Source organism: Cnephaeus nilssonii (genome assembly GCF_951640355.1).
Source record: "Cnephaeus nilssonii genome assembly, chromosome: 6".
Lineage (NCBI taxonomy): Eukaryota > Metazoa > Chordata > Mammalia > Chiroptera > Vespertilionidae > Cnephaeus > Cnephaeus nilssonii.
Window position 1 is genome coordinate 74,055,900 of NC_137077.1, and position 13,093 is coordinate 74,068,992.

General features: G+C 34.4%; 1 protein-coding gene across 2 annotated transcripts in view; it reads left to right on the forward strand.

Annotated features, from left to right (window-relative positions):
- PTPRQ (protein tyrosine phosphatase receptor type Q) overlaps positions 1–13,093 on the forward strand; it is a gene marked incomplete at both ends in the record, with an annotated part of 254,195 nt that overhangs the window by 188,324 nt on the left and 52,778 nt on the right. For both annotated transcript variants that reach the window (XM_079775461.1, XM_079775460.1), the window contains 5 exons: positions 2,023–2,209; positions 5,174–5,418; positions 8,707–8,773; positions 11,605–11,763; positions 12,255–12,477. In XM_079775461.1, coding sequence (XP_079631587.1) covers positions 2,023–2,209; positions 5,174–5,418; positions 8,707–8,773; positions 11,605–11,763; positions 12,255–12,477 — 881 coding nt within the window. The remainder of the gene's footprint in view (positions 1–2,022; positions 2,210–5,173; positions 5,419–8,706; positions 8,774–11,604; positions 11,764–12,254; positions 12,478–13,093) is intronic.

Consider the following 13,093-nt stretch of genomic DNA (forward strand, 5'->3'; position numbering starts at 1 on the left):
ACTCAAGTAGCTCACACTGTAGTGGGAGACACTAGAATATAAACAGCTAATTATAGAGTGTGATATAGGCAGTTTTTTGTTTTGTTTTTTGTTTTTAATGAAAGCTAACAAGGTAATTAAAGCTTCTGTTATGGGAGACCTGGGATAAAGACAAGATTTCACAGAGCAGGTTAAATTTGTTCTGGGACTTGAGGGATGAATAAGGGTTTACCAAGTAGGAAGGGTGGAGGTGGGAAAGAAAAAGGAGAGAAATAGAACCAGTCTAACTACTGATACTGTATATAAAAACTACCGTACCTCAAAAATAAATAAAAAATGTTTCATAATAATATAGATATAATAGTAATAATAAAGATATAGTAGGTCACATACATGCTATGTCGTATTTTTACTTCTCGATATTTGTTATCCATTGTTTTCATGGATGGCATTGGAATAGTTTCATTATACTTTACAAGATTATTACCAGTGAACTTATGATAGTGTAGACAGTTCTGGACTAATGAAACAGCTGACTATAAATCCTGTCAGCGACTTAGTTGTTATTGAATCTTGAGGAATTCACCTCAACTCTATAAAACCAGAGTTCAACTAGCCACAGTATGTAGTCCGGCAAATAACATAAATGAGCAGTCCAAGTGAAGCCAACTGGATGGGGCAGTGATGCCTTGGAGACCCATGCCTCTGTACAGAAGCTGACTATCATTCATCCCTAGGTCATTATTACTCAGCGTGAATATACGCCTCGTCCTAAGGAAAATTTTAAAAGCCAGATGTTCAGGTGATATTTAAATATTGACAACAAATTAAATACACACACTTTCTACCAGGAGGAATGTGCACCTCATCAATTGGATTTCTAGGCTAATTTCTTTTTCTGCCATTTTAGAGCAGTGGAACTTCACCTTTCGCTGCTCTGTCTTGAGGTAGGAACAATCTATTTGGCTTTTTTCTATGCTGATATTAATTATCAGCCTTTTATTGTGTTTCTCATAGCAACATTAGATTAGGTTAAGGAAGGCCTTAGAAAAGACCATTTGAAGACCATATACTGAACAAAAAGCCATCTTTTATAGTTACCAGGGAGGGTGAAGTTGAGAATAAACTTAATACTGGGAACAGTGTGTATAATTTGTTTTAGAGTCTTTCAAAATCCTGTACCTAAGAGGAGCATACAAAATAAGATTTTAAATGTTCTGTGTTCACCTTTGTGTGAGTCTGATATTAAAATAAAACAAAATACTGCAGATCTGTTTTTTCTAAATTTCAACAAAGCACTATAAACACATGTTATCACCCATTTTAATACACAGAAAATAAGACAGAGCATAAGTTACTTGACAAATGCTATATGGGAGCTATTAAGTGACTAAGTTGGGGTTTGAATTTTTGATGGTTGGCTACCAAAACCTATATATATTTTTCTCTATAAAACATTAGAGTAGGAAGTAGTGTTTCATTGACTGCAGAGATGATTTTGGCATGATTTTGATGATTTTTGATGGGTTAATTGCTTTTTCTTTTAATTATTGAAATAATTGCTAATTAGTAAACTGTTAAAGTAACACTTTAGATTTCCCAGGACAATCTGTTTAAAAAAAATACAGTTGTCCCTTGAACAATGTGGAGGTTAGGAGCACCGACCCCCACACAGTTGAAAATATGCATGTAACTTTTGACTCCACCAAAACTTGTTATTCCTCAGTATCCACAGGGATTAGTTCCAGGACCACCTGTGGACACCAACATCCTCAGATAGTCAAGTCGCCTACATCAATGCATACAGTCAGCAAGCTGCATCTGTAGACTTCTAACTGCAGATTGAAAACAGTACAAATATTCACTGAGAAAAATCTGCATATATTTGGACCCATGCAGTTTGAACCTGTGTTGTTCAAGGGTCAACTCTAATTTAAATCTTGACTATATAAATATACTACATGTAGCTTTGTATGATTATACTTTAGTGATTTGTATCTCAAGTGCTGCTTCCTTTCATTGTCAGCTATTTTTTTCCTATAGGTAGATAGTGATGAATTTAATATGTCCTTAATCAAGTCAAATGAAGAGAATAAAACCATAGAAATTAAAGATTTAAAAATATTCACAAGGTATTCTGTGGTGATCACTGCATTCACTGGAAACGTTAGTGCGGCTTATGTAGAAGGAAAGTCAAGTGCTGAAGTGATTGTTACTACTTTAGAATCAGGTAAGACGTATTTTTCATCATTGCTAAAAACTGACCTCGTTAGGTAACTTTCTTACAGTTTATCATACCCCACCCTAAAAAGGGTATGTATTATCAAATTTTTAATGCATATAAATATAATTTTCAGTGATTCACTGTGGTTGACAAAAGTGAAGCTTGCTATTTTTTGAGGCAAAGTGGAATTATGCAGAATAGCCAATCCTTGTAAATAAAAAAAAAACAAATTAGTTCATAATAAGCCAAATTTTTGCATTTATTTAAACACTAAATGTTTTAGAAATTGTTATCTTGCTGAAGAGATGATTTTCCCAATTGTCTATAGCCAAAAATGCTTCACCTAAAACTCCATTTTAATTATTTCTGTCTCATGATTTGAATGCTTATTGAGGTGATAATACTCTATTATTAAATAATCTAGAAGTCAAAATCCGAATCTGGGTCACATTTATCATGTTTTCTTCACTTATTTAAGTGACATGTTTTATTATATATCTATTTGATAAATGTCAGAATCCATACAGATTTCCTCAAGTTCCCATAAGCAGGGTCTGAGTGAATAATAAGATTGTAACCAATAAGAATTAAATGTGGAAAGTCAACCTCCCAGAACTCGCTGGCCCACCCTCCTTCAGACTCCTGATGTTCTTTGCCACCAGATATATCTTTGGAAAGAGCACATGAAGGGATGTGTTGCTATAGTTTATTTGTTGCTATCTGTAAGGTAAGTATAGGAGGTAAAAATACTTTTGAGTTAGTCTTTTCATTATGTAATATACTGCATTGTCTACTGTTATGGTTCTAAATTAAAGGGTCCATCTTATTCTCTAAACCCTAAAATCCCACTTGTTTCCAATGTGCTGCCACATGTATCCCAGGTATCTATTTTCTTATTGTACTTGTTGCAAGTCTCCATCATCCTACCTACCTGTGAGGAAAGATGCTGCTGAACTTCTTTACATTCATGCCATAAAGCATTCATTGAAAACCTTAATCTGCTACCTCTTTCAAAGATATTGTAGTTTAATACATTTTTACTGAACATCTAAAAATGGAATTTTAGATGTAAAACCAAATATGTTTGCAGGATAGGAAGTTCTTTCCAGCATTGAGAGAATTCTTCCACTTATCCAACTTTAAACCTGATCTTATTTTTGAAAACATCTCTTGTAAAAAAAGATATAAAGTTTTTTTTATGTATCATAAAAATCTTTAACTAATGTTGTGGAAATGTGTTGAACCAGTCTAACCTTTATTTTATCTATGCCTTTTTGCCCTTAAAATGTGGTATTTGGAACAATAAAATATTATCTGATTCTCTCTTTTTTTCCTCACTGTTATTTATTTACTTATTTTTTGCTTGCCAGAGGGCACTATTTCCAAAGATGTTTGCAAGAAAATAGAGCTTGTACCTGAACTACTAATAGCCAAGTATTAACAGCCTTCTTCATGGAAATTCTTTTTTTAGTATGGAAAAATATATCCATTCCAACTTGATCAAGATAGATATATTCATTCAATCAGTTATTTATATAAAGAACACTATGTAGTATAGCAAGAACTAGTTCATAAATATATTTTTTATTATGAACCATATTCATAAAATAAATTTATCCCCATATATACCATTCTCTTTCACAATAATTTATTGATACTTAGCTAGTTATATATCCAACTAACTGCTATTTATTTAAAAAAACCTGGACTATCTAGACTATATGAACTCTTAAAACTCAACACAACAAATCCAGTTAAAAATTGATGAAATATATTTCACCAAAGAGGAAATATGATTGGCAAATAAACTCATGATAAGATAGATTTTCAGTATCATTACTTATTAGGAAAATGCAAATTAAAGACACAATGAGATATCACTATGCATCTACAGAATAATAATATTGAAAATGGTGAGAATACCAAATGCTGGCAAAGATGCAGAAAGATTGGATTTCTCATACAGTTTTATTGGTATTATAAAAGGGTATAGCCACATTGGAAAATAGTTTGTTAATCTTTTATAAAACCAATCATGATTCAGCAATTACACTCTTGAGAATTTATCATAGAGAATTGATAACTTGTGTTCATGCAAACATCTGTATATAAATGTTAATAGCAGATTTATTAGTAATAACAAAAAAAATGAAAACAACCCAAATGTTTTTGGTTTTTTTAATGATTAAACAAATTCTGGTACACCCATATAAGGGGACACTACTTGGCAATGAAAAAAGAATGAATTACTGATATGTGCAACAACTCTGATGAACCTCACAGTCATTATGCATTGTGTTTCTCAAAATGACATAGTTATGGAGATGAAGAATGATTAGTGTTGAGGGGAGGCATGGAGGGCAAATACAAGGAGAAGGCAAGATGAAGTTCCTTTGTGGTGACGGGATTGCTCTGTATCTTGTTTTTGGTGGTGTTTATAGGAATCTACACATGGGATTAAATTGCATAGAACTACATACAAGAAAGTATGAAAAAAATGTTAAATTTGAATATTGTCTGTAGTCTTGTTAACAGCATTGTACCAATGTCAGTTTCCAGGTTTGATATTAAACTACAGTTATATAAGATGCCACCACTGGTAAAAGCCAGGGGAAGGTTACTTGGAACTGTGTATGATTTTTGCAACTTCCTGTGAGTCTATAGTATTTTTAATTAAACTCCAATAGTCATGTAAATGTGTTCTGCATAAAAATAATACACATATAAAGCTAAATAAATAAGAAGGAAATATATAAGCAAATGAACTGGATCAGCAGTATGGTTCCTGTGACCTAAGATGTCAATGATGTTACAATGCATCAGACATTTTGCTAGTTTCCATAATTCATAGGGTTTATATAATCTGTGTAATACTCCTTATAAACATAAATTTGAAGTGAATAAGTTTTATATGGTGATTGAAAAGAACATATTTTTTATAAAATTGAATTGCTAAATATTTCATTTTAGTTCCTAAAGATCCACCTAACAACATGACATTTCAGAAGATACCAAATGAAGTGACAAAATTTCAGTTAACATTCCTTCCTCCTTCTCAACCCAATGGAAATATCCAAGTATATCAAGCTTTGGTTTACCGAGAAGATGATCCTACTGCTGTCCAGATTCACAACCTCAGTATTATCCAGAAAACGGACACATCCGTCATCGCAATGTTAGAAGGACTAAAAGGTGGACATACATACAATATCAGTGTAAGCATTCATAGCTTTTAGTTATTTGCCTATTTTACAAAGTCAATTTTCAAACTCAGCATTCAAAAATACTTCAGCTTACGTACACACTACATTTTTTTCATATATTTTGGGCGATTGTTTAAGACATGCCAACAGAAAATAGATTTAGAGAAGTGAAATTGTTGATATCCTATTATAATACAGCCAGTCCTATGAAAATATGTAGATAAAGCATTTGTACAAACAATAATGCCATTTACTTTAATAGCATTATTGTTTAGAAATATTTTATTCCCCTTCCATTCTGTGGCTTATACATATATCTATGCCATTGACTTTGATTTGGGCCACATGATGTGCTTTGGCCAATGAAATGTGCCACATCTATTGAGAAGCATTAGAAGTTTCTGTCAGCTCTCTCCTTCTTCCTCTCTGTCTCAAGAAAAGCTATTCTGAGCAGAGTCTGCTCCTTCAGTCTGTGTCTAGGAATGGGAAAATATCAAGTAAGGTTAAGCCATGCAGCCAACCCACAGTTGTGCATGTACTGTAAATAAGAAAACAATGTGCATTATTGTAAGCCAAAAGTAAACACAAAAAACAACATTTGTACAATTGTTAGAAAAGCAGAAATAAAATAAAGGATAAAGGAGATGCATGCTAAAAGTAAAAGAGTGGTGATAGATAAAGAGATAATTCTGCCAAATGGAAAACTGTTAATGTGTGATTATAAATGAAACATGGAAAAGCAAATTTCAAAGACAAAGAGCAGAAATAATTATTTACATGATTGAAATTCACATATATTTCACATAGCTATTACTAAAAGCTAATAACATTTTATATCTTCATTCTAAATTATCCATTTTGGAAAATAAGTGTATATGTGAGTTCATATTGCATATATACAGTCCATGAACAATTTGTTTCATCATTTGATGATTTTTATAACGTGTCTTGAAATTTTAAAATAGAAGTATCTAATTCAGAAATTCATATTTTAAGCAACATAGAATTCATCCCTAAACCTTAGCTTATTAACTAATCCCTAAACCTTAGCTTATTAACTAATCCTCTTTATAATCATCAGAATACTAATATGTGCATATGTATTCCCTCATTAACTTTATATCTTACTAGAGGCCCGGTGCATGAAATTCGTGCACTGGGGGGGAGGGGGTTGTCCCTCCGCCCAGCCTGCACCCTCTCCAATCTGGGACCCCTCGAGGAATGTCCAACTGCCCGTTTAGGCCCGATTCCACCTAAACGGGCAGTCAGACATCCTTCTCACAATCCAGGACTGCTGACTCCCAACTGCTCATCTGCCTGCCTGCCTTCCTGATTGCCCCTAACCACTTCTGCCTGCCAGCCTGATCACCCCCTAACCACTCTCCTGCCAGCCTGATTGATGCCTAACTGCTCCCCTGACAGCCTATTTGCCCCTAACTGCCCTCCCCTGCAGGCCTGGTCACCCCTAACTTCCCTCCCCTGCAGGTCTGGTCCCCCCAACTGCTCTCCCCTGCAGGCCTGGTCACCCCTGTCCTCCCCTGCAGACCTGATCACCCCAAACTGCCCTACTTTGCAGGCCTGGTCCCTCCCAACTGCCCTCCCCTGCTGGCCTGATTACCCACAGCTGCCCTCCCCTGCCAGCTATCTTGTGGTGGCCATCTTATGTCCACATGGGGGCAGCCATCTTTGACCACATGGGGGCGGCCATGTTGTGTGTTGGAATGATGGTCAATTTGCATATTACGCTTTTATTAGATAGGACTAGATAATATGTCTTTCTAGGATTCTTGTTGCACATAACATTGTGACTACCTTTGTGAAAGATCTATTAGAGGGAGAGTGGTGATTAAGAGAATGAACTGACCTTGGTTCAAATACTCATTTTGCTATTTTCTGTGTCTAGTCAGTTTCTGCAAATCTACCTTAGTTTTCTTATCTGAAAAATTAGTAATAGGAATAATAACTTCTTTATAGGAATATTGTGAGTATTAATGATTTGTAGTTATGGTAAATAGTGAGTATGCTATCAGTTTTGCCAATTGTGAATATGAGAAAAAATAGGAAATAAAGCACAACTAATTCATAATTTAAAAAACAAGAAATAAGTTATCTGATTGTTCACAAAGTGGAATTTACAGCATCCTCAACTGAGAGTTTATTAGAAATGTATAACTTCAGCGCCTGTCCCCATCTGCTGAATGAAAATCTGCATATCTTCATTTAACAGGGTTTCCAAGTGACCCTTTTCCACAATGCAATTGAAAAGCACTGTCCAATTCATCATTTACTATGTCACTTAAATTTTAGGTTGCACAATAAAGAAATAAAAATAATGAAGCACACCGTAATATCATTTTTGTTGTGGATACTTTTTTAAATTTACAAACTTCAATAAGTATTTTCTTTAGGTATTTTTTAACCATGTTTTTGGGGCTTGGGTTATTTACCATAACTACCACATCATACATATCATTACAATTTTAATTCAATCAAAGTATATATAATGTGGAGTGTGGGTCACTAACATATAAACAAATTTATTAACTTCAATAAACATTAAACTCTGAATTTCATTTATCAAATACAATAAACTGGGCAAGAACATAGTCTTTGTTTCATATAGCAATATAATGTGAATAGAAGAAAATCCTGTGTCTGCAGTTTCCTAACACAAAGTTAATTGAAAGGATTCACATCTGTGTAAATCACCCTCTGTACATACAAACAGAAATGCTTTATGTGTATATGCTGCATTACGCAGGTTATAGCATCAGATACTTTGGGGCAGGGGTGAAGAAGGGCATAAAGGGCAACTTTCAGAGGGATGATTTAATACAGGAAAACTGGGAGGCTGAAGGAATAGGATTTCATCTCAGAGAAGGGAAAAAAGGGGATCTTGAATATGGATTTACAGAAAGCCAGTTACCTAGCTACAGAGAAGAAGAAAAGATGTTAGAGTAGACAAAGAGAGCGAATAGAGTCTTTTCTATTCCTCCTACAGGTTTCAATTGAAGCCACAGTCCTTTCCTAGTCTCTGTGAACTGTCTATTTTGGCCAGTCAGCCTTTGTTCTCAGGGCTTACTAGTAACACAAGATCAGTTTTAAGAATTACTTTATTGTTAATATTCTTCCTCCATATATAATTCACATTTAAGTGAGCGTAAGAAATAAATAATTAATAGACTATATGCAATTGTTTTTAAAAATAGAATCATTTTAAAATTACATATAACCATAATCAGTTATATGTACACATAAGCAATAATTTGAAAATAGTAACAAGATGTTTCTTTGTTTTAGGTTTATGCAATCAATAGTGCTGGTGCAGGACCAAAAGTTCAGATGAGAATAACTATGGATATTAAAGGTATATACACAAGCTCCCATTCATTTCACAAGTGCTGTTCTCTTAATAAAACAGTAATAGAACTTGAATTCTGTATTAGAATTAAGGATGTAGTCAAGCTTTTAATGAAGCATATTTAAGTAATAATATATGCCTGTTAAAGCTATAATTAAAATGCCCAAATAATGATGCAAATTACCATCCTATATAATAAAAGGCTAATATGCAAATTGTCCCCTCAGGAGTTTGACCATTTGCTATGAGGTGCACTGACCACCAGGGAGCAGCGTAGAATGAAGGAAGGCCCCGTCCAGCAGCCGACAGCAGGGGAGCGGGGAGAAAAAGGCTCTGATTGGCCCTGATCGTTGGCCAGGCCTAGGGACCCTACCCGTGCATGAATTTTGTGCACTGGGCCTCTAGTGTTAAATAAAGAGAATGCCCACCTGCTATTTTTCTTATATTTCCTTTCCTCTAACTTTAAACTTTTCTGAGACAAATTTTATAGTCCATTATTTTGTTTTTAAATTTTATTGAAAGCAAAACTTATTCTTTAAATTACCCATGACTAGAAGTTGACTAGTTTTAACTAGATTTCTCAAATGACCTTTATTTATATTGAAAGTTGAGTTCTTTACAGTTAATTAAATAGTGTTTACTGAAAAACCATGTATTCAGCTTTATGACTCTGACTATAAAGATTCTGATCTATCAATTCATTAATCTTACAGGTAGTTTTCATTGAAAATATAACTAAAATTTGGAGCCTGTCACCCGCCAAATCCACAAAAACTAAAAGAAGATTTTTACGAGGAATGAATTTAGGGCCATTCAGTCATCAGGGTGCCTTCTATTCCTGAGACTGAAAACCTGCATGTAACTGTGCCATCTCTCTAAAAAGCTGTATAAAACCTGCAGAGCTAAAAACTAACAAACAAAACAAGTGTATGGACCTTTAGTAGAATTCCACCACCTGTTGCTTCTCTTGTTAGAGCAAAAAGTAAGACACCAGAGCACAGTGATTCTCAGTCTTTGGCAAGGACACCAAGCACAGTGATTAAAAGCAGGCTCTAGGCTGAGTCTAGGGTCAGACTGCTGAGATTGAATCCTGGATTGGCCATTTGATATCTGTTTGACTTTGGGCAAGTTTCTTAACCCCTATAAGCCTGGGTAGTGGAGATAATACTAGTTCCTATTGCATACATTGTTGTGAGGATTAATAAAGATAATCTTTGAGAAACGCTTAGGACAGTGCCCTACTAGAGAATGAGAAACATTCACTGTAAGGTGAAGCTGATAAATATTATCTTTTCATCAATGGGCAGTTTATACAATTGTAATACTGTATATAAATATTAATTATTTGCCTTTACTGGTAATTGATAAATTACATGTTTAGGAAATACAAATACAAAGTTTTAAAATATCAGCAATTTGAAAAAATGACTTCATAAAGAAGAGCATACATCAATTCATCTCATTGTCTGTTATTCACTGGAAGACATGTAGACATGCAATTAACAATATTGATTCTTTAGTAAAAAAAAAAATTCCCATTTTAGATGCTTTGGTCATCCCAGGTAAAGAAGACTAATTCTGCCTTTCTTCTCTATATGTATAAATATATATACTGGAGGCAGTGGTGAGGTCCTAGAGAAATTAATTTTTCTTCAGTAATATGAATGATTTTGTTAGTAAAATGGAGTGATATTGAATTAATGGTAGCCTCATTAAGTTTGCATTTGACAGATAATGTCAGGTTGGGTAGTAGTGTCCAATGCCAGATTCTTCAAATTGGGAACCTTTTCTTGGGAACTCCTCAGTGGCCTAGAGCGTCTCAGAACTCCCTGAAACCTGACACTCTTCCTGCTGAATTCTTTCTTCCTTCTCCCCTTTCTCAGGTGTCTCCCGACCTGTGCTCTGTGGTCTAAAGGCTCTCACCATCTCCGCTTGCTCACTGTATTCTTTACTCTTCACAGATATTTTCCCCAATAAACTTGCTACTTATCTAATATCATAGGCTTTATATCTCAGAGGAATGAGCTAAAGGATCAAGTAAAAAGATTTGGTTCCCTTTTATAGCTATGTGTCTAAGGCCATCTCCTCATGTGTAAAATTGAAGCAATATTGTCAATTTTATAGCATTATTGAGAGGCCTTTTAAAAAGATTTAATAAAGATGGAAAATGAAATTTGATTAAGCAACTCATTGTTGCTCAAACAATTGTTATATATAGCTATGAGATGAAATTAAACAAACGGAGCTTCTATAAATATTGATTTTGGAGATATTTGTATGCACTGATGGTAATATGTGAATTATCAGGGCACTTTTAGAAATTATTCTGGTAATATCTATTAAAGGTTAAAAACACATATATTGTTCCAGAAATTCTGCTCTTGGAAATCTATTCCACAGAAATAAAAGGATATTTGGCATGGATAAACTGGGTGAGAGGGAGGTGCTGGTATGACTAGAATAGAAATTGGAAAACTAGCTAAAAGAACTAAAAGAATAAAAAAACACTAAAATAATAGTATGATTTAATGCACCTGTGAAAATTATATATGAGTGACAGCATATATAATTTGAATTTATTTAATATGTAAAGATAAGTCAGATGTCCAAAAATCACACCTGAGTCCCATTATTTCAGGTTAAGTCTCAAATATATAATTATTCCACCAGGAGATAATAATTGCTTAATATTTGCTGTAACAAAACAAGACTATTTTATTTGTTCTTTATGTTTATCATCACTTTATCTGTAAATTCCCTGCCTGAAAAAAAATTTAAATGCTTATTTCTTCTCTTCAGAAACAAAAAAATCAATTATGATACTTCTTTGTTTACAGCTCCAGCACGACCAAAAACCAAACCAACCCCTATTTATGATGCTACAGGAAAATTGCTGGTGACTTCAACAACAATTACAATCAGAATGCCAATATGTTACTACAATGATGATCATGGACCCATCAAAAATGTACAAGTGCTTGTAGCAGAAGCTGGAGGTATCATTAAATATTAACTTATCCTGTTAATTTGTAAAGTATGAATTGCTGAATGGTACAGAAATTTCAGTTCAAAATTAGTAATATAAACTGACTCCTGATTAGCACAGAAGTCTTGACCTTAATAGATTGTCAATATTATCATTAATTATACTAAACACTTATGCTAAAATTCTTATAAAAATAGGAAAAGGCATAGTTAAAATATGTGATTTATTTACTCCATATGCCAGTAGGGTTGCTTTGACTTTGACAAGATGGATTATTGGTAACTTCTTTGGAGATGTGAACATTACAGTTACCCTTGACTGAGGAATGTTTTTTTCTCTAGCTGCTTATCCAGGTAAATCAGCTGAATCAACCCTGGTGGTTCATAGAGTGAAAGATACTTCATTCAGAATTTCCTCATGCAATTATAAAAACTACTTATAAATTTGAAAATACTGTATATGTTACTTGTAATCAACATTCTTTTTTTTTTCTGAAAATAGCTCAGCATGATGGAAATGTAACAAAGTGGTATGATGCATATTTTAATAAACCAAGACCATATTTTACAAATGAAGGCTTTCCTAATCCTCCATGTACAGAAGGAAAGACAAAGTTCAGTAGCAATGAAGAAATCTACATAATAGGTGCTGATCACGCATGTATGATTCCTGGCAATGAAGACAAAATTTGCAATGGACCTCTGAAGCCAAAAAAGCAATACTTGTATGTATAGTTTATATCTACCATGCATTGTGTTGAGATCTTTCATTCCTCCATCCACCCATCCTTTTATCTTTCTAGTAAGCACTGGGCATCCATCATGTATTGTGACTTGATTTTTTAAAATATTTTTTAATATATTTTATTGATTTTTTACAGAGAGGAAGAGAGAGGGATAGAGAGTTAGAAACATCAATGAGAGAGTAACATCGATCAGCTGCCTCTTGCACACCCCCTACTGGGGATGTGCCCGCAACCAAGGTACATGCCCTTGACCGGAATCGAACCTGGGACCCTTGAGTCCGCAGGCCGATGCTCTATCCACTGAGCCAAACCAGTATCGGCAAAATATTTTTAAAAAATACATTTTCATTGACTTGAAAGAGAGAGAGGAAAGGAGAGGGAAAGAGAAATATCGATCGGCTGCCTCCTGCACATCTCCCACTGGGGACTGAGCCCACAACCCTGGGCATGTGCCCTGATTGGGAATTTAACCAGCAACCTCTCCTTGCATGGGAGAGCCTTCAACCAACTGGGCCACACTGGCCAGGGCTGACCTGAATTTTTAGGCTCTAGGAATGATCAACAAAGGATTGTCCTCACATTCCACAGACATATA